The sequence below is a fragment of the Grammomys surdaster genome, unplaced genomic scaffold, assembly GCF_004785775.1.
Source record: "Grammomys surdaster isolate TR1022 unplaced genomic scaffold, NIH_TR_1.0 203, whole genome shotgun sequence".
Lineage (NCBI taxonomy): Eukaryota > Metazoa > Chordata > Mammalia > Rodentia > Muridae > Grammomys > Grammomys surdaster.
Window position 1 is genome coordinate 2,939,119 of NW_021604648.1, and position 21,247 is coordinate 2,960,365.

At 38.5% G+C, this 21,247-nt stretch overlaps 1 protein-coding gene across 13 annotated transcripts in view; it reads left to right on the forward strand.

Annotated features, from left to right (window-relative positions):
• Window positions 1-21,247, forward strand: part of Emsy (EMSY transcriptional repressor, BRCA2 interacting) — a 71,217-nt gene that overhangs the window by 47,187 nt on the left and 2,783 nt on the right. For 7 of the 13 annotated variants that reach the window (XM_028770621.1, XM_028770623.1, XM_028770625.1 and 4 more), the window contains 7 exons: window positions 1,987-2,185; window positions 10,117-10,281; window positions 12,074-12,229; window positions 13,172-13,213; window positions 15,752-15,903; window positions 17,648-18,211; window positions 19,165-19,644. In XM_028770621.1, the coding sequence (XP_028626454.1) occupies window positions 1,987-2,185; window positions 10,117-10,281; window positions 12,074-12,229; window positions 13,172-13,213; window positions 15,752-15,903; window positions 17,648-18,211; window positions 19,165-19,644 (1,758 nt within the window). Of the gene's footprint in view, window positions 1-1,986; window positions 2,186-10,116; window positions 10,282-12,073; window positions 12,230-13,171; window positions 13,214-15,751; window positions 15,904-17,647; window positions 18,212-18,987; window positions 19,645-21,247 lie in introns of those variants that run through there. The other 6 variants (XM_028770624.1, XM_028770630.1, XM_028770633.1 and 3 more) reach the window with 5 other exon arrangements.

Below are 21,247 nucleotides of genomic sequence, written 5' to 3' on the forward strand. Positions count from 1 at the left end.
CTATCTATCTATCTATCTATCTATCTATCTATCTATCTATCTATCTGTCTATCTGTCTGTCTGTCTATCATCTATCTTGAGGCAGAGTCTTTCTATGTAGTCTTGGCTGTCCTGGAGTTTTGCTATGTAAACCAGGTTGGCCTTGAAGTTGCAGAGGTCAGCTTTCCTCTAAGGCTTGCACCACTATCCCTAGCCTGGTAGAAATATCAGGGAAAAGCTCAATAGGCTGATAAGAAAAGAAACAGATTTTTAAAAAGCTGAATGCATATTATTAATCTGTTCCTAAAACCTGTCTTTTCTTCAGTACTTTTAAAGATATCTGCATTTATCTGTCACATTATGAGCAAAGGTAGGGAACAGAATTCCTTTGGGATAAAGTTTGCTGAAGATGTTTATGACTGTGAGAACTGGATAGCTGAGGAAGGAAGAGCACTGGAAACTAGTTTCTTTCTATGAGTTGACAGGACTACACAGGTGCTTTACTTAATGAAAGCTTGTTTTATTCCAGCCCTACATAACAGATGCTGGTGATGTGTTTACTTTCAGATAATAGAAGTCTGGGGATAAGGGTAGAATCTCACCTTAGTAGGCTGTTGACTTTGTAGGTGCTTTGACTACTTTTCTGAGACTATCAAAGGAATCAACATCAGCTTTGGTTGAGAAATAGAATCCTAGAGGTTTTGTAAAAGGTATTAATTTAAACTCATATTTGGCCTTTGGAATCTGTTCCTTCAGAACTGTAGTTTATATATTTTAGTTTAAAATTGTTTATATATTTAAAAAATTAGTTTTGTTATAAGTCCAAGTTATTTATTGAATTCAGCAGTAATGATTTCATTTGTTTCACCATGTAAAGTATAGCAGAAACCAATTTTTTTAAACTCATGGACATCAGTGACTTAGTAGAGCCTCATACATGAGTCAATACTATTATTTTTGGTGGTGATGGTGGTGATATTAGGTATGAGTCAGTATTTTTATTCCATGAATCCAATTAAATTTCTAGAATCCAGGTTCTGAAGGGTAATGTTTCAGTATGGATTATTTTCATGGTTTACTTGTTTTAGTGTTTGAGCTTTTAACTTTGCAGGAGTTGACCTCTTGCTGCTGCAGATAGCACTTTATATCAGTTTTCCTCTGGTTCCTAGAGACATGACTTAGATCTCCTGCAGTTTGCTTTGTGCAGGTGTGTCAGGAATTTCACTTGGTTTCTTATTAAAAGAGACTTGGAAAATAGTGGCTTGAACAACTTATGGTCTTAGTTTTATTCTCTTAATACAAGTTGAGAGAAAAAGCTCAGACAGATACTTTGGTTAAAAAACTTTTAATGAGTCTAGTTTACATGTATTTTTTATTTCCTTTAAATTTTTCTGCCACTCAGGTTGTAGTTGTTACTGTGATAGATAGTACTGAAAAATGATTTCTGAAGTTAGATATGAAAATACTTGTCAGAATCATAGCTTTGGGAGACTCAAGATGGCTCCGTGGTTGTGAGTACTTGCTGTTTTTGCAGAAAACCAGAATATCATTCCATGCACACACATTGAGAGGCTCTCAACTCCAGCTCCAGAAGATTCAAGACTCTCTTCTGCACCCTGAGGGTACCCACATACATGTACATGTATACATAAACAGACACATACATTAAAAAAAAAAAGAATTAAAGCTGTTTTGATCTGGCATATACCACTTAAAATACTGTGCATAGCTTAGCTTTAGCTCATCTATGGATTTTATGTGTGATGGTAATTTGTGTATCTAGAAAATGACCTTTAAATTTAGCATTGTTGTTTGTTTGTTTGTTTGTTTGTTTGTTTTTGAGACAGGATTTTATTCTAGCCAAAGTTGGCTTTGAATTAATGATAGTCGTACACCCTCTGTCTCATAAGTGCTGGGGTTATAGGTATAAACCACCATGCATGGCTAGTTTAGCATTTAAATGGGGCTATGAAATTTCATCTAGGCATGGTTCTGCTTTTCTTCTAGGTTCTCATTAAACCCAAACCAGTAACATTTCAAGCTACAGTTGTTAGTGAACAAACAAGGCAGCTGGTAACAGAAACATTACAGCAAGCGTCCAGAGTAGCAGAGGCCGGTAATTCATCTACTCAGGAAGGAAAAGAAGAACCACAGGCTTACACAGACAGTAGTTCCTCTTCCACAGAGTCCTCCCAGAGTTCTCAAGGTAAGACTTACTGTACTTCTGCTTATGTAAGCACTGATGATGTCATGCCTCAGTTTCTAAATGGCTCTTCCTTCTAGGGATTCCAAGTCAAACTTGCATACTTGATTGGATTGGATTTTTTTGGGGGGGGGCTGTTTAGTGAGTGAGATGAAATCTTATTTTTGGCATAGTTTGTGTCATCATTACCTTGTGTCATATGTTCATCAAGTCATTGATAGAATTTTTTAGATGATTTTTTTTTTATTATGTAGGCAATATCAAACAACTATAATTTCTAGATGGTAACTTTTATGTTTTTCCTTTTTGATGTGGGTAAGAGGAGGAAGAAGTATACAAGAAAAAGGAATGTATTTTTTAGAAAATGGTTATTGCTAAACCTTGAGGAAGAGTCAAGGTGGCCAGAAGTGAGCTATATATGGGTGGCTATACATCCCGGTTTGTGTGGATCTTAGTTTATGTCTATTGTTGGCATAATTATTAATATGATTTCCTTTAACTCTCAAAAATATTCCAGATAGTAATCAGTGCTTATCCCAATTATTCGAAGCTAAACTTTACAGCAGGAGTATTAGTATTAGATACTCTGAGACATTGTCTTCTGTTCATATTACTAATTACCCTGACTGCCCTGTTGTTGGGTGCCACAAGCGGAGGAGGATCCTATGTCTGAAACGCTGGAGATGAGAACTGTCTTAGATTTCACATTTTGTATTTGTGTGTGAATGCTCGTGTGTGTGTGTGTGTGTGTGTGTGTGTGTGTGTGTGTGTGTGTGAAAGAGAAGGAAAGGGAGTATCTTACATATGGGATCAGAGTCTAAATATAATATTTATGTATGTTTCATATAACTCTTCTACACTTAGTCTGAGGGTGAGGTCACAAGTCTTGTTTCCCCCTGCATTTGTATTTTGACTGCGACTGTCATGTGAGGTTAGGGACTGGGTTCTCTGCTAGTAGTGTCACCTTGCTCAGAAAGGTTCAGATATGAAACATTTGGATTAGAGCTGTTCAGCCTGTGTGTATGTCTATGCTTTGCCATCTGATGCATATAAGCAAAAGTGTTCCTCTTTCCTCCTACTCCTTGTTCCTCTCTTCCTTCTCTCTGCCTCTGTGCTAACCTTGCTGGTATGCCTGCTGATTTTTTTAAAAAGCACTGATAGAAAGCACATTTTTTTTATATTATAAAACACTTTATTATTTTAATTCTTCAATGATGCATTCATATTAATTTTATATGGTTTACATAGCTGTATGTTATTTGTTAACAATTATTTGTTGGTTTGTAATATGTACTAAGAATTATGTTAGATCTTTAAGTTGAGTAAAATTTTGCCTTTTTTTTTCCCCCTTAAAGATAGGGTTTTATATAGCCCAGTCTGGCTTCCAACTCTGTAGCTGAGAATGGTCTTCAATTTCTGATCCTCCTTCCTTCATCTCCCAGGTCCTGGGATTACAGGTGTAAACTACCACACCTGGCTAATTCTTGCGTGTAGGAGCTTAAAATCTAGACTAGTATATTAGAAAAAAACTCACATACAATTGCAGCATACAAATTTTTTTCCTAGTGAACAAAATAATGGTAAAGGCTAAAAGTCCACACTCCAAGAAAAAGAAACGTTCATTCACAGAACAAGTAGAAAATAGACTTGGAAAGCTTGTTAATTACAATAAATAAGCTGTTGATTTCAACAAACAATATAGCAGTTATTTTAGAAAGTGAATAGTTTTTCTCACCCTGCTATCAGGGATAGTAATCAATTGCAAGTCATTTTGCTAATACTCATTTATCTTTCTGCTGATTGTAAATCAGTATGTAAACCAGTTATGTGTGTGACTCTTACTACCAGTCATTCCTTCTTGTTTATATTTTATTCTACCCAGTTGGTAGTTTCATTTTTTAATTTTTTTTTATGTGTATGTGTATTTTGCCTACTTGTGCACCAACATATATGCCTGGTTTTGGAAGAGGCCAGAAGAGGCATCAGATCTTAGAGAATAGACTTATAGACAATTGTGGGTTGCCATGTGGCTTCTTGGAATCAAACTTGGGTCCCCTGAAAAAGCAGCCAGTGTTCTTAACCATTGAGCTCTCTCTCCAGCCCTAGTTTTATTTCTATATTTTAAATTTTGGTTCTGAGAATGAAACCTATGTATATATAGCCTTATACATGGCTAAACATACACACCACCACTGAAATACTGGTAGCCTTGCTTTATTACTTTTGTCTCTAGTCTCTTTTCTGTTGTATCTGTTGTATGTATGTACAGTTTCTAAGTCTTTTAGCCAGTTAAGAGTAGTTATAGGTATTATGAGATTTTACCTCTAAACAGATATATTTTTTTGGTCTCTAATTTCTTATGGGTTATCCTTTTAATAACTAAATTACCATTATCAAAGTCAAGAAATTTAATGTAATAATACTGTTATCTAATTTGTAATTCATCTACATATACTACCAGTTGATGAGTGATGTTCTTTATTGCTTTGTCTCCTAGTCCCTTTCCAACTCAGGGTCGTACATTACACTCAACTGTATTATGCTGAGTGTACACACTCACATTATTATCGTCACTTCCTTCTCTTTTCCCCTTCCTCCTCCTCTTTCACTGTGTAATCCTGATTAGCCTGGAACTTGATATGTAGACTAGGCAGGCCATAAATTTAAAAAACATCTGCCTGCCTCTTCCTCATGAGTTCTGGGGTTATAGGCCTGGCCCTCCTTTTTCTTTTTTTGAGACAAGATCTCATTCTGTAGTCCAGGCTAGTCTGAAACTCATGGAGGTCTTTCTGCCTTAGCCTCCCAAGAGCTAGAATTAAGTGTATGAGCCATCACTTCTGATATCATCAGCATTCTTTATTTTCTTTTGCCCTGAATAGCCTCTTAATCTCCACTTTTCCCTTTGATTATGATATTTTGAAGAGTTTAGGTTGGTTACTTTGTAGAATCTTTTTTATGATTTAATTCAGTAGGAATTATACAGGTAGATGGTGGCTATCAATTTCCTCAGGGTACACATGATGTCTTTTTGCCACATTGATGAGATGAACGGTGGTCACTTGGTTAGGATGATGGCTTCTAGTTTCCTCTACAGTGAAGTTAACATGTTCCTCTTTGAAATTAATACCAGTTTTGGAGGAGGTACTCTGAGACTGTAAATACAGTGTTCCTCATCAATCACTTATCTGTAAGTTTTAGCATCTAAAGATGGTTTTCTAAAGTCCATTATTCTTTGTTCTGTTCTAAGGAAGAATTGATCTTTTTTTGACCTAAAAGTTCTTTCCAAGGGTTTTTCCTGTACATGCTGGATGCTTTAGTGGTTTCTAAGTATACCCACCACAAGGAGGCATCTCAGCCCCTTGTTTATAGTTCCTAACAGGTAGAGTAGGAAGCTTGGGCATCTTCCTAATGTGAATCTTGATCACCCTGGTAGGATTCATCACAGCATATTATATTTCTGATACTGTTTTTTTTAATCTTAACTATTTTATTGTATACTTTTTGTTATTTTCTTCTCTGTTGGCATCTCAAGAATAACAGTAACAGAGGAATGATTACGCTTCATGCTTATAAACTCATTTTTATTGCCTTATTTCAAATCATTGTTTCTCCTCTTCATTTTCTCCTAACATTTTTAGACTTTTGTTTGGATATTGATAGATAGTAGGTTAGCCAAGACTATTAGATCAAGAACATTTTTGCCTATATCACTCACTGAAGATCAGATGATAATGTTTTCTGAAGCTACTATGCTTTTTATCTTCTCAAATAGCTCTTCTGGTTTTTCTTTCTCACTTGCAAAGTGAGATAAGTATCCTTATTGGTGTTAAGATTTTTTTCATTATTATTACTTTTTCATTTATATCCAGCTTTATTTCTAAAAGATTGTGGGGATTTTTTGTTTGCTTGCTTGCTTGCTTGTTTGCTTGGTTTTTTGAGACAGGATTTCTTTAGCCCTGACTATCCTGGAACTAGTTCTGTAGACCAGACTGGCCTCAATCTCAGAGATCCTCCTGCCTCTGCCTTCAAAGTGGTGGGATCAAAGGTGTGTGCCACTACTGCCCATCTAAAAGGTTTAAAGTGGATTGAATATAAGATATTATTAAGCAAACCAGAAGAGAACAAGGAAATGAATTCAGAGTAAAGGTTTAAAGGAGCAGAACATGAGTCAAATCTGAAAATAAATGTCATAAAGATACAATTAGAATTCAGAACTCAATTTCTGGCATTATTTTTCCTGAAGAATCTGATCTTGGGAGGCCAGAGTAAGGGTTGGTTGGTTTGTTTGCTTTTTAAAGCAAGCATAGGTCATGTAAAATGACTTTTTACAGAATGTCATTAGCTAATTTATTTCATAATTTATATCATTAAAGGTGAAAACCAGAATATCTAATACATGATATAAAATATTCCTCAGTGTTTTTGACTACAGAGCCGTTTTTTTGCAGAAAATTTTGTGGAATTGATGTCCTCTAGAACATTGGGATAAATGCTTCAGAGGAAAGGTTTACATTGTAAAATAGAAGGAATATAGATAGCTTGGGTTTAGCTTGGAAGAGATGACTTAGGGAGGTTAGACATCTGGGGATCATTTTCTGTGAGGAAGGAGTAGGGATGGATTAGGTGGGGATTCTGGGACTGTTTGCCATGTTTCTTTCTGTGATACAGATGAAGTCAGTTGGTCTTTGTAGGTAAGTAGATAGACAATAGTACTGTTGCACAGATGACAGAAAGATCTATTTCTACTTTATGTAAGAAAACTTTGTATATCACAGCTGTGCAGGCAGAAATGAAAAGAAAGTATTAGAAAGCAGTGGGTTCTCTGATGATGACCCTGCATGTGGGAGTGGTGAAGGGTAGAGGATAACATTGACCTTTAAGATCCTGCTAATTGAGAAGTCTTATGGCTATGCAAGGATGGGATAGACAGTTTATGATAAAGGCATATTGTACATGCCTGGGCTTGCCTTTGAATATAATACTAAAGTATGCGTTCCTGGTACCTAACATGTAGTAGACATCTAATACATAATTGTTAAAGAACCTGTAAGGAAAGTCTGCAGCTGGCCACTATCCTTAAGAAGTATGAAGGTCTAGTTTAGACATGCCAGTACTTTGTAGACCACATTGTTGTGTTAAAACATAAAGCATGTTAGCTGGACACCTGAGTGCACACTGTAGAAACAGGAGATCAGATTCCAGGTGTCCTGTGATGGAACCATCTCCAGGTTTGAGCGTAAGCCCAAAGAGTAGAAGCAGGGGAGACTGTGTTTTCACTTAGCTCATGCTCATTTTGTATCACAGATCTTTAGGTTGCCATCTGATACTCGGTGATCATCATCTGCTCTCTATGGACAGAAAGAGGTGGCACTCTCCCAGTCCCCAAGGAATGGCTTTATTTGGAGAGATGGGTTTGTTTAGCACTACTGTAGAGACATTTACACATCCCTGCTCTGAATATTTAGTGTATCCCAGAGTTAGGTTGCAGAGACTCGCTCTCTTTGCCTATATCAGCAATGAGAATTTGTTTGTTTTTGAGACAGAGGCTCAGACTATATGGCATCCAATTTAATGATCCTCTCATGTGCTCAGATTATAGGCTTGTGTTCATCATGAAAATTTATTTTTAAGTTACATAAAGCAGTGCTTCTCTAGTATAATCATTTTTCAAGTTAAAATTTTGCATATTAGGACATTAGAGGTGTATCTCAGTTGGAAAAGCACTTGCTACATGAAGACCTGGTTTCAATCCCCAGCACTGAATAAATCAGAAATGGTGGTATATGTCTGCAACCCCAGCACTTGGGAGGTGGAAGCAGGAGAGTCAGGAGGTTAAGGTCGTTTTGGATACATAGCAAATTTCAAGCTAGCTTGAGTTACATGAGATTCTGTTCCTAAGCAAACAAAATTTTCTACGTATCTTATTAGAATATGTAAAGAAAAACCTGCAGTATTCTTCACATGGCACTTGGCATTGCAGGCAAACAGCCAGTCCTTCAAATGTGGTTGAAAGCTTAGTAGAAATTGTATGTCTCTGGTGTGATGGTTTTTACTTAGAGTTTTAGTTTATTTATCTTTGCTTTGAGGGTAGTGTGCTTTGTTTTGCTTTTAAAAGACAGGATCTCATGTGGTCCAGTCTGGGCTTACAGACCTGGGCCACCACACCTGACTTGTTAGTTTATGATTATTAAACATTATGAACTTCTTGCATATTGATTTTTTCTTCAGAAATATTGTTTCATTAGAAGAATTGTTCCCTTTTGCTTCAATATTTTTGGACATCCTCCTGGCTTTAAAAATTGTGATGTTCCGGGCAGTGGTGGTGCACGCCTTTAATCCCAGCACTTGGGAGGCAGAGGCAGGCGGATTTCTAAGTTCGAGGCCAGCCTGGTCTACAGAGTGAGTTCCAGGACAGCCAGGGCTACACAGAGAAACCCTGTCTCGAAAACCTTAAAAAAAAAAAAAAAAAAAAGTGATGTTCTTAGAGGGTGAACTTTATGTTTTTTCTTGTATTTTTGAGCCACCAGATAATTTTTGTTTAGATGCTTCAACTAAGCAGCACGATTAAAAGCAGTCTCTTTTCCTGTTTTAGCCATCTGATATTTACCCCAAAATGTTACCTATCTATCAGTTTTTGTTTCCCATTACAATCTAGGTCTGAACCTTAGGGATCATGTCTCTGTATCTTCTCCATTTTCTTATACATTATCTTAGACAAAGGGGGCCAACCTTCTTGCTTTATAGAGAACTGTTAAGTATGTGTTGCTTAATCTGATCCACATTTTGTATTTAAGTGTGCTGAAATTTATTTTCTTTTTCTTTTTTTTTTTAAGGTTTATTTCAGACACCCTATAAGAGGGCATCAGATCTCATTACAGATGGTTGTGAGCTATCATGTGGTTGCTAGGATTTGAACTCAGGACCTCTGGAAGAGTAGTCAGTGCTCTTAACCGCTGAGCCATCTCACCAGACCTGAAATTTATTTTCAAATCAACCAAAGATCTTAGAATTTAATTTTCAGCCAACCCCCCCAACAACCTCATTTCTACTGATTTTTTATAGTTTATGAAGCTTACTTACATATGATCATGTAGCTTATACTGATGTTTCAGTCAGTGATGGACTGTATGTGTGCATATATATACATACATGTATATGTGATCACAGCAATAGGGTGTGCCATATGGCCTACCAGTAGCAAGCTATTTCTTCTCAGTGTGTAAGGATACTCTCACAATGACAACATTGCCTACAGTACTTCTCAGAATGTATTACTATTGTTAAGCAGCCAAGACTGTCATTGCATTATGCTGACCTCTTGTTCCTATTAAAGAGCAGAGCTAAGACCCAAAGAATCATCTTGCTAATAAATGGCAGGCTTCCACTTGGCTTTGACCTCTATTGCACTTGTCACATCACATCATTATGTTTCTAGACTGTTTCTCTTTTCTTACTGTCACTAATTCAGCAAAATATTCCCCAGGCTAGATATAGACATCTTTTCATGTACATTGGGAAAACCCAGTCTCCTATCTATAACATTTTGTTTTTAGTGAACACAAACAAGCACTCACCTCTATAGATGCTCACCCGTGTAGACAGCAGTTAGCATAGTGAATTGTACTTTGTCTTTTTACATGTTCGTCTTTCAAACAGACTGTATGCTTCTTGAGCCTTTTTTTGTGCTATTCTGTGAGTTCCTTTAAGTCCTTTACATATGGATCCTGATGCACAGGTGTCTAGTGTAAAATAAATGAGTGAATGAATAAGTGAATTCAGAAGTGAGAGTCAGTATGCCTTCTGGGACCTTCCAGTCTTCTTAGAGAAGTCAAGGTTGACATTTACATTAAATACAAAGATAAACAAAAATATTGCTTTATTTTAAGAGAAACTTTGTTTATAGGGTTTGTTTTTTTTTAACTAATATAAAACAGATTCCCAGCCTGTAGTTCATGTAATTGCTTCCCGGCGTCAGGATTGGTCAGAACATGAGATTGCAATGGAGACTAGCCCCACCATAATATATCAGGATGTATCCAGTGAATCACAATCAGCTACTTCAACAATCAAAGCTCTGTTAGAACTCCAACAGACAACAGGTATGAATTCACATGCTCAGCTGAATGAAGCATGTTTTCTCTAGAGACGGGTTGCTAAAATACACCGCTGTTACATAGTTTTTGTAAATTTCTCCCCCTCTGGACTTACCTATAATTGTTGGTACAGTTTATTGTTCTTTAAGGTGTACACAGGAGTGTGAAGCATAGATGAGGTGTTGTCATTAGTACAGAGATAGAGTAGACAGACTGGCTTGGAGAATCCTCTTGCCAGCAGAGGGGAGTGGGTTGTCACCTGTAAGCACGAATGCAGAACAAGGATGGGTGCAGTTCAGTTGCTGGATCTATTTAGGGATGTTGGAACAGATTGAAGGGGCCCTGCTTTGTTCATAGACACTGTTAGACCAGTTCTCTACCACAAAACACTATTAGACTTGCTTGTAAACATTCTCACTTACTCTCACCTTATTTTGAGATTTATTTATTTTTGTTTAAGTTCTTCGATAGAATATCTGTGTTTAATAGGATCCTATCAGTGTTTCTAGTTACTAAATGTCTTTGGTAGATTCTAGGACAACTCTATGTAAGTTATACTGAGTTTTTTGTTATAATAACAATTATTTTACAAATATTTTACAGGTTGTAGTGATGATCTGATCTAACCCTGTCATGTTTTGAAGAAGTTAGCTAAGACTGAGACAGGCTGACTAGTAGTCAGTGGCAGGACGGGGGCAGGGCCGTCTCTGCTTGTGGGATCCCAGCAGGATTCTTTAGGTTTGGCTTCTGTGTTTAAAAAGATTGTTTTGCTTTTGTCGTAGTCTGTGCTTGGTGGGAACAATCTTTAGTGGACTTAGTTACTTAATACTGTTTACTGTAAAAACCATGCTGTACTCTAGACTTATATCTGCTATAAATGGAGATGATTCCTTCGACTAATATTTTTAGCCTTTGGCACTTTTTTCAGCTGCTTGTCTTTGAAAAATTCAACCATTTTAATCGATCATTCATGTAGATAGAAATGTTGAGTGAAGAGATTTTATTGAAGAAATGCTAAGAAGATTAAAAAAATGCAACTTAACATATGCCGTTATTAGTTACAGGCTGTTTTATCAGACATTTTAGATATACAGAAGCAGAACACCTATTTTTTCCTAACACTGAAAAGCTTTATGTTTTATTCTTTGAGTCATTAAAGACTTGTAACATTTCTTTGGCCAAATCTTAAATTGCCAAATTTGTGTATACACACACACACACACACACACACACACCGACGGGGCTTTATTTTGGCCTGGATATAGCCCAGGTCAGCATTGAACTTAGCAGTTCTCCTCCCTCAGTAAAGGTTATATGGATTTCCCCCTTTATGCTGGGGATCAAACTCAAGACCATGTGTATGCTGGACAAGCACCCAATGTCTGGGGAACATTCCCAGGCCCTTGAATTTTTAGTAAGTCAAATGAACTAATCAATGGGAAGTGCTATTCTGGGATATACTCTAGAGCAGGTCAAGCTGTTGTGACTGAGTATGCCAGGGATGTCTTTGAATACAAAGGAAATAACATCCTAGGAGGCGTATATAAGGAGAAACAGCTGCCTGGCCTGGAATAACAGGGGGGACTTGAATGTGATTGCATATGAACTATTGTAGGCTGCTGTTACACAGGTTGTAGTCTATACAGCCATACAGAGCAGTCTGCAGTTTACAATTCATTGTCTTCTTAGCCACTGATGGTATGGCACCCCAGAGGTCTGGTTCATTATTCCCATAGACAGCTCTGGTTTTAGTACTTGTTTATAATAAAAGTAACTTTTCCCCGACTTTTTTATGCAGTAAAGGAAAAATTGGAATCTAAACCAAGACAACCCACTATTGACTTGAGTCAAATGGCAGTACCTATTCAGATGACCCAGGAAAAGAGACATTCTCCTGAGAGTCCATCCATTGCTGTGGTAGAGTCAGAACTAGTTGCTGAATACATCACCACGGGTAGGTGTCCTCTTAAAACATAGTATTAAGGTAGTGCTACCTTTGTGGAGTTGGGGGAGAACATATCTTTCTAGTACTAGCTCTTTTCCTGTTTGTTTTCAGAGTAGATTGACATTATCTTGGGGTTTTCCTAACTTTAATAATCCCCCTCTTATTTCCCAGACTTTAATCAATCAACCCCCTTCTCTCCCCCTCCCTCTCCCCTCCCTCCCCCCTCCTTTCTCTCCCTCCCTCCTCCTTTCTCTCCCTCCCTCCTTCCCCCCTCTCTCCCTCTCCCTCTCTCTCTTTCCCTCTCCCTCTCCCTCTCCCCCTCCCCCTCCCCTCTCCCCTCTCTTCCCACCCCACGCGTGCGTGCACGCGCGCGCACACACACACACACACACACTTTAAAAAAAAAGCAGATTAGATATTTAAGTGTGGTCCAGCAACAAAATGTTAATGAGATTTTGGGAATGGTACCTGTGGAGGTGTGAAATTCTTCGTCTTACATTTGTCTTATCAGTGAGGTCATGCCTGGAGTACTGCTTTCTGTTTTGGATACTTTATTAATTTGAGATCTTAAGGAGTTCAGGGGTGGTGATGTGAATAATCCAGGGGCGAGAGAGATGGTGTATAAAGCAAGCTCTGTCTTGTGTTTTTATAAGCAGTCACTAAAGGATACTATAAAATTTCATGTATTTGAAAGTTCCAGATGCCATGGAGAAAAAGATTTCTTTAGCATTATTTGAGGAGATACTAGGACTGGTGAATTAAAACTTTCCAGAAAGAAAATCTGATGAAGATAGTAGAAAACTATCAACTTCACAGATATTAGCAGAAAAGCAGCTGATGTAGAGGCCAGTCTGCTGAGGAAATGAATGTTAGTCTCTCCAGTAGCCTAGACTAGCACATAGTAAATAGATGAAAAGACCTGTGATTTCTTCCCTTACTTATCCTTTTCAGAACGCACTGATGAGGGGACAGAGGTTGCTTTTCCCCTTCTAGGTAAGTGGTGTGCATCCATCGGTAGTGTACTGAAAGGTTGATGCTGACTAATTGTGGGGGAAGCACTTAAATGGATGCGCTCTACTCTGCTCTGGTAGAGGGAAGGTAAGCGCCACTAGTGAAGGGAAAGAAAGGTTATTTTGCAATGAAACAAACACTTTGCTAGAAAAAAAAAAGATTGTCTACTGAAATAAATACTGGTTTGGGGGCTTATGTGGGCCAGCTAAGGTCACATCTATTTCACGGATAGTCTTTCCGTGATCTCCTTCCATAGTTACTACCTCTTATATACCCAGCCATATTGAGCATTTAAAGCTAGCTGCTCTGAGCCCTGCCTTGTTCTCTAGTGGATGGTAGTTTTCTTAGGTTTCTCTGAACTTCAGTCTCCTACACTCTGGACATTTAATATGGAGAAATAATATGTAGGATCATGAAGGAGAATTATTTTTAGATACTGTTATTTGATTTTTTAATTAAGTCCAATTTGAGTTTTTTTTGTTTGTTTGTTTTTGTTTTTTAATGTAAAAAGTTGTACTTGTTGGGGCAGGTAAGGCCGGGTGCTGCTTTTCCAGAGGTTTTCCTGAGTTTGGTTCCTGGTACTCATATTGAGTAATTCACAGTCACCTGTAACTTAAACTCCAGGCTATCAAATGCCTTTCTTTGGCCTCTATAGGCACCCAGATATATGTGGGGCACATTTGCACGCACACACACACAAAGTAAATGTTAAGGTCTGGAAAAATGGCTCAGCGGTTAGGAGCACTGAAGCTCTTCCAGAGGTCTTGAGTTCAATTCTCAGCAACCACATGGTGGCTCACAACCATCTGTAATGGGATCTGATGCCTCTTTTTCCTGTGTGTCTGATGACAGCTATAGTGTCCTTATATAAATGCAGTAAATAAAACTTTTAAAAAAGTAAATGTTTTTTTAAAAATCTTACTGTAATAACTATAAAAACTAGTATGGGTATCAAAATGGTCTATATAATCTGATAATTTCATCAGAAATTTATTATTTATATTTCAAATGTCATTTATTTTTGATGATGCTTTTATTTAAAATTTTCTTTTATTTACTTGCTTGAGTTTATTGTCATAATTAATTTTTCTCCTATTTAGTCCTTTTGTAAATGATTTCAGTAGATGTTAAAATGTAAATCCTGGCTCTTTATTTTCAGTTTAGCTGAGAATGTATGGAAGATTTTATTAACTCGTAATTTAAAATGCACATAGTAAAAGCATACTGTGAAATGCAGCAAAGTAGTATAGTGTAGACTCAAAAGATTCTACCAGTCCAGGAGATACTGTCTGATCTCATGGCACATGTAGCTCTATTTGTAGTCAGAAGTGCTGCATCTGTGAGTGTAAAGAAAAGCAAATTATAATTGCAGTTAAAGCTGTAGTTTAGTCCTTAGATCACCACACAGGTACTTTGACCTGTAGGTGCAGCCCACTCCTGTTCATTCAGTGTTTCTAAGCATGGAATAGTGCCACTTGAAATAAGTTAACCTTACAATTATGGGACTTTGGAGGAGTTTTCATAATCTCAAAACCCTTAGCTCATTTACACATTTTTTTTTTTTTTACCTATTTTTGATTCAAAGCTTTTCTTCCCAGTAGCTAACGGCATTTAAATGTTTCGTAGGTTTGGATGTGGCAAGTGTTTATACTTGTAAGTTGACATTGGGGCTGGTAAGAGAGGACACAGACTAGCACCTATGTGAATGGGTAGTTTGAATGAGTCCTGTGGCAGGAGAGGAGGAAATGAGGTTGATTTCTAGAACTTCACTCTTGCTGGTCTATTTGAACTAAAACTGAGGTGACAGAACAACCTTTTTTCTGTTGACCCTTTATTTATTTAAGGACCACTTCCACCCATTTCTTCATTTGCCTCTTGTAAGAAGAAACAAGTTTTTATCCTCCTGTCTAAACACAGGCAAACAGAGCAAGGCTGAGCTTTAGTGTTTTCATAGAAAACAAGTAGCTTCAGATTCACGGGAGTGAGGAGTTGAAGCAGAGTAGGAGAGAACTCCTTCTGCAGCATCATTTTATCCTTTCTCTGGAACCATGGGGCTTTCTCTAGAAGCATTTCTCTTCATGTAAAGGAGCACTGCTAGTGTTGGACTGCATTGTTTTTCCCACTTTCCTTAATGATGTGTCTGGGGTTTATAGAAATGCATGGTTTCCCTATGACCTCAGAGAGCTAAAAATTAAGGGAGAAAAGCCAACAGTTAGCTAAAGGGTGTCACTTTAAAGGTGTCCCTTCTGGATGATAACGTTTCACAGTGCCTCTCCACACATTCATCATTACAATAGCTCTGTGCCTCCCATTTTGCAGATGAGGAAGCAGTTTCTTTAGAGACTTTATATTAGAGTCCCACAGTTCCTAGATGGGTAGGTTCTTGTGTTCTGCCTCTTAGTGTATAGTACCACCCTATGGGATACAAGCTCATATTCATGCCTAAAATGATCTGTCACGGGTTACTAACAGTTGCTGTGGTGATTTCTGGAGAAACATCACCACCTCCTCTATTTTCAGTCAGCCATCGTTCCCAGCCCCAACAGCCTTCCCAGCCCCAGCGGACCCTGCTCCAACATGTGGCTCAGTCACAGACTGCGACACAGACTTCGGTGGTAGTAAAGTCCATCCCAGCATCTTCCCCTGGAGCAATCACCCACATCATGCAGCAGGTTGTACCTCTTCTTTTTCTTCTTATATTCGGTAACTACTTTATTCCCAAAATAAGATTCAGTTTTATCTTCTATTTGAAAAAAGAAGACTTAACCTGAATTTTAGAGTGTATGTGTAACTCATCCATCTGTGAGGAATGAATAGAGACTGAATTGGAGGTCTGAATACCAGGAAATGATTAGAAAGTGGTATCTTTGTTTGTTTGTTTGTTTGTTTGTTTGTTTGTTTTTAAATATTCTAGAAACAGCATTTCAGAAGAGTTGGGTTGTCTGGGTGCATCTCATCAGAATTGGTCACTGCTTCTGTGACTCTTACTATTAATACAGATTTACTAAAAGAGTAAATTTGACTTGTTTAGTTGTTTGCTGCTGGGTTTGTTTTTGTCTTTATCTTATACTTTATAATAAATACTTCTTCTTCTTCTTCTTCTTCTTATTATTATTATTATTATTATGAGAGCATTATGAACAAGAATGGAAATAAATATTTTACACCTTTAATTATATGTGATCAATAAAAGAAGATGCAACAGGAAGGGAATGAACTAATATCAGATAGAAATGCCTGGTATTAAGGCTAATGAAGAAGAAAGCCTCATTGTTGAGTTGATTTGTATAAGACTCCATGCTCTGAACTGTGAGGACATTCATTTGATTCTGAAGAGTGGGTGCATCACCCCTCTTACCAGTCGTGTCCAGGTGGCAGAGCCATGATTTAAGCCTGTAGTGACAGTTTGCCACACAGCTGCTTCCTAGGAGTCAGAGTTAGCTATGACTCTCCTTGATAGTCCCTAAATTTCTTTCACTCTGCTGCCAGCTGTATGCGACCTACCTGAAAGACAGTGAAGAGGTGTTAAATTAAAACTGTGTGTACCAGGCGCTATAAAGCAAGGGCAAGTTCCAGTTTTGAAGGTAGAGTAGTGGTGTAGTGTATGAGAGGGCAGCGGGAGGGTTAGGTGTAAGGTGGATTTTGTTGTGTCCCAAAGGAAAGCCATCTGTCTAAAAATTTTGCTGGGTGACAGATCTTAAGTCTGTCCTGTTGTGGTAAGTCCTGACATTGATATTTCTCAAGACACACAGAGGTCAAGACAGGCTGACTCTTTAACAGTGTCACTCAGAAGGATTTCTCCTTCCAGTGGTATCTCAGCTGACCCCAGGCAGTCAGTCTCCTTTCCCACAAAGAGGAATGACTTTTCCCCTGGCTCACTCCCTTCCAGGAACCAGGTCTTTGGGAAGCTGTAGCCTAGTGAGCCTGAGACTCACATACCTTGGTGACACAACCTCTCCTCAGGGAGGCCTGCTGTGGGCATTGGGGTGGACATGTCTCCAGACAGTACATCTGGTCTTTGGGACTGAGGGCATGCATGTGGCCAAAGTTCTTGGTTCTGTTCTGGATGCCTTCTCAGTTGTTGCCTTCTGTCTTCAGACAGGTGAGCATCCCTCAAGCACAGGCTTTAGAGTGTTCCTGAGCTGGAGAGCCTTTCTGCTCTTCATGAGCTGTGAGGTCACCTTATTCCTCTAATCTATAGGTTCTGGGTTCCCTACAATAATGAATGGACTAGACTTTGAAGTACTTACTGTCTAAGAGTTCAAATTAGGAGTTCTGATTAAAAGCCTGTGATGCTCTATGATCTTTTTAGACTCCTCTAAAAATATTGGAATGAATCTCACATATTTTCCAGTTCAAGAACGACGTGACACTATCGGGGTTTTTTCATTCTTACTCTTTATTTCTCTTACTTAGGCATTAAGCAGTCACACTGCCTTTACCAAACACAGTGAGGAACTTGGAACTGAGGAGGGTGAAGTTGAAGAAATGGACACATTGGATCCTCAGACAGGTCTGTTTTACCGCTCTGCCCTGACACAATCGCAGTCAACTAAACAGCAGAAACTTAGCCAGCCCCAGCTGGAACAGACTCAGCTGCAAGTGAAAACTCTGCAGTGCTTCCAGACCAAACAGAAGCAGACCATCCATCTGCAGGCAGACCAACTCCAGCACAAGCTCACACAGATGCCCCAGCTCTCCATCAGGCATCAGAAACTGACTCCTCTCCAGCAGGAACAAGCACAGCCCAAGCCAGATGCACAGCACACACAGCATACCGTGGTGGCCAAAGACAGGCAGCTTCCTACCTTAATGGCACAGCCCCCGCAAACTGTAGTACAGGTGCTTGCCGTGAAAACCACACAGCAGCTTCCTAAACTGCAGCAAGCTCCGAACCAACCAAAAATCTACGTGCAACCCCAAACTCCCCAGAGCCAAATGGCGCTCCCCACCTCATCAGAGAAACAGCCTGCAAGCCAGGTAACAGAATTTTGATAGCATGCAAAGTTAATGTCTGTGTTCTTGGATTGGGGTTAGGTGAGTTTTTTTTTTTTTATTTTATTTTTTTTATTTAAGGTTGTCACCACAGCTGTAACATGCCAGCAGTGCTTTCTCTAGGCAAGAGGAACCCAAAGCCTGATTGTGCTGGTGTTGGTATGAGGAGAGAGGTGCACTGCTGATACAGAAGAAAGCACAGCTCTCAGCCTGCTTTCTAGACAGTTTCTAAAGGAATCACTTTCAGCAATGACCAGCAGTGCATGAAAATGACAGTTCCATACCTCTGTGCTTATAAACTTACTTCTGTGGCAGCGATGCTAAGTAAACTGCAGTCTTTTAAGGAACATCATTGACCGTCTACCTCCCTTTCTAGTATACGTCTTTAGTCTAGTTGATGATTTTACCCTCTATACTTAAAATCTAGATAACAGAGGAAATATATGGGTAATCATATGAAATTTTACTAACAAAAATGTATTATTCTGGATTGATTATATATGTGTGTGTGTGTATACTGCAGTTCATATAGAATATGTTTGTACAGTTGTACTTTGAAGCAAAAGATTGAAAAAATCCAACTTACTTTAATTTAAAGAGATATGAAGTCATTTGAGCGGGTTGAAGGTGTCTAGGGATGTAAATCACAAAGGAAAGCTAGGCTGCTGTGATTTTTTTTTTGTTTGTTTTTGTTTTTCCTTTACTGCCTCATAGCTTGGCTGGCTGAACAAAGGTTCTTTCAACCCCTCCTCTTTCCCTAGGTTCCTTAAAAGAAAACAGAACCTTCCCATCCAGCCCTCTTACTAAAACATGGAGCTTCAAAATGTCTTCCTAATATACCGCACGAATGTTTCTTTTACCATATTTTCTGGAGTGTTTGATTAGTTTTTCCTCAAAGAGATGTAGCTATAATACACACAACCCCAATTTGTTTTCAGGTGGAGCAGCCAATTATAACCCAAGGATCCTCTGTTACAAAGATAACATTTGAGGGGCGCCAGCCTCCCACAGTTACAAAGATAACTGGTGGCAGGGCTGTTCCTAAGCTGACATCACCAGTTACAAGCATATCTCCCATTCAGGCCTCTGAGAAGACAGCAGTGTCAGACATTTTGCAAATGTCTTTGATGGAAGCTCAGATTGATACAAATGTAGAACATATGGTAGTGGATCCCCCAAAGAAGGCTCTAGCCGCCAATGTGCTCCCTGGTGAGGCAGGAGCTCTACCCTCCACCCATGTGGTGGTGGCAGGGATGACGAAATGTAGAGAGTCCTGTTCAAGTCCATCTGCTGTTGGCCCTCCCCTAACGACCAGAAAAATCGAAGCAGCAGGAGTGCCTACGGCAGGCCAGTTCATGCGTATTCAGAATATAGGCCAAAAGAAAGCTGAAGAGAGCCCAACAGAAATTATCATCCAGGTAAGAACTGAAAGGAAATGAGACATCTCGGGTAGATGGGGGGCTGTGGGCTTGATCCATTTTGGGATGTCACAGGACTAGTCACTTCAAGGTAGTAACGAAGGACAGAGATTTTAAAACTATTATAATACACAAGTTTATTTAGTTTTTGTTGGTGGTTGTCTTTTTGTTTTGAAAATAATCATAGAAACTTCGTGGATGTGGTCAGACAGCATAGCTTGTGACCATAAGGGCCATGCCTGTGTGTGTCAGCTTTGTTTGATGTCTGTACCATGCTTGCAGTGTGTTGACTTAGCAAGTTCACTCAAAAGATCAGTGATTTCCTAGGCTCATGTTTTGGACTCCTCAGTCTGACAAACTGGAATATAACTGCTTGCCCTTCTGTTTAGCTAAATTTCAGGGACACTTTGTAAACAGTTCTTGTTCTTCATCTGAATCTGAGCTTCCTAGAGCAATGACACTTCAGTTGACTGGAACGTCTGCAGAAACACATTCTTCATGTGTGTTTCTAAACTACCTTTACATTTAAGTTGTCATTAACCGTAAACTCTGCTTCCTGTGTCAGTTAGTAGTTGATCATCTTGTTATGGTGTTGTTACCACAGGGGACAGTTCGTTGGCAGCCCATCTTCTTGATCTTTGATCTTTAGCGTCTTCATTCTAAAAGCCACCAGCCATTCTGTGTTACAGATTAAGAGTGAAGACTAAAACTGAGTACAGACCAGCCCTTACAACTTGTGTTTTATTTCTGCCTCTTAATGCAAGATATTAAGATATTTTTTCTTGATAGTAGCAGTTTTATTTTCCCCAAACTGGTACATAGTTTGGAAAATATCAGAGCAGCCCATTTTAGCTCATTAAGAATTCCCGCTTATGGACTGGTGGGTGATTCAGAATTGGCATAGAGCCACTGTTGTGTGCTCCAAAGGACCTAGAATAAGCTTTCATTTGCAGTGATTCCAAGCTATGAGAGAATACAGACTGACTATTGTTAAACCAACTGAGACATAATTAAAGTCAAAGGCGATAATTAAGGCTAGTCAAAGCGGCTATTGAATTATTCAAGTATTTTGTTTCCATCTATAAAAGTGAATTTAGTGAATTATATAATTCTTAACAAAAGGTTTTGCTGTGATTGCTGTTTTTTTTGTTTTTTTGTTTTTTTGGTTTTTTTTTTTGTTTTCCTGAAGGCTAGGCTGTTTTGGATTTGCCATTCAGTACTTTGGGCCAGACAGCTAATTTCATTCATCTCAGTTTCCTCATCAGTAGTAGGAATAAGTGATGGCTAATTGCCTAATTTATAGACTCAATGTAATGGTTAATAAACTTAAGGATTAATAAAGGTAAATAAGTGCTTTGATGTTTGTCCAACATGTGGTAACCATTACTGATTTCACTGAAATGGGTTGTACCAACCAAAGGTTAGATTGCTATACTTATCTGGAGTGGCTTATTTGAAAATTATCTTTCTGTGTTATATTAGCAAGAATGAAAAAGTAGCTCGTTCATGTCAAGGATTAGGAGCAGAGGTGTGATATAACTGATATTCCTTCTTAAAAGGAATATCCAGACATGGTAGTGCATGCTTGTAATCCCCACACTTG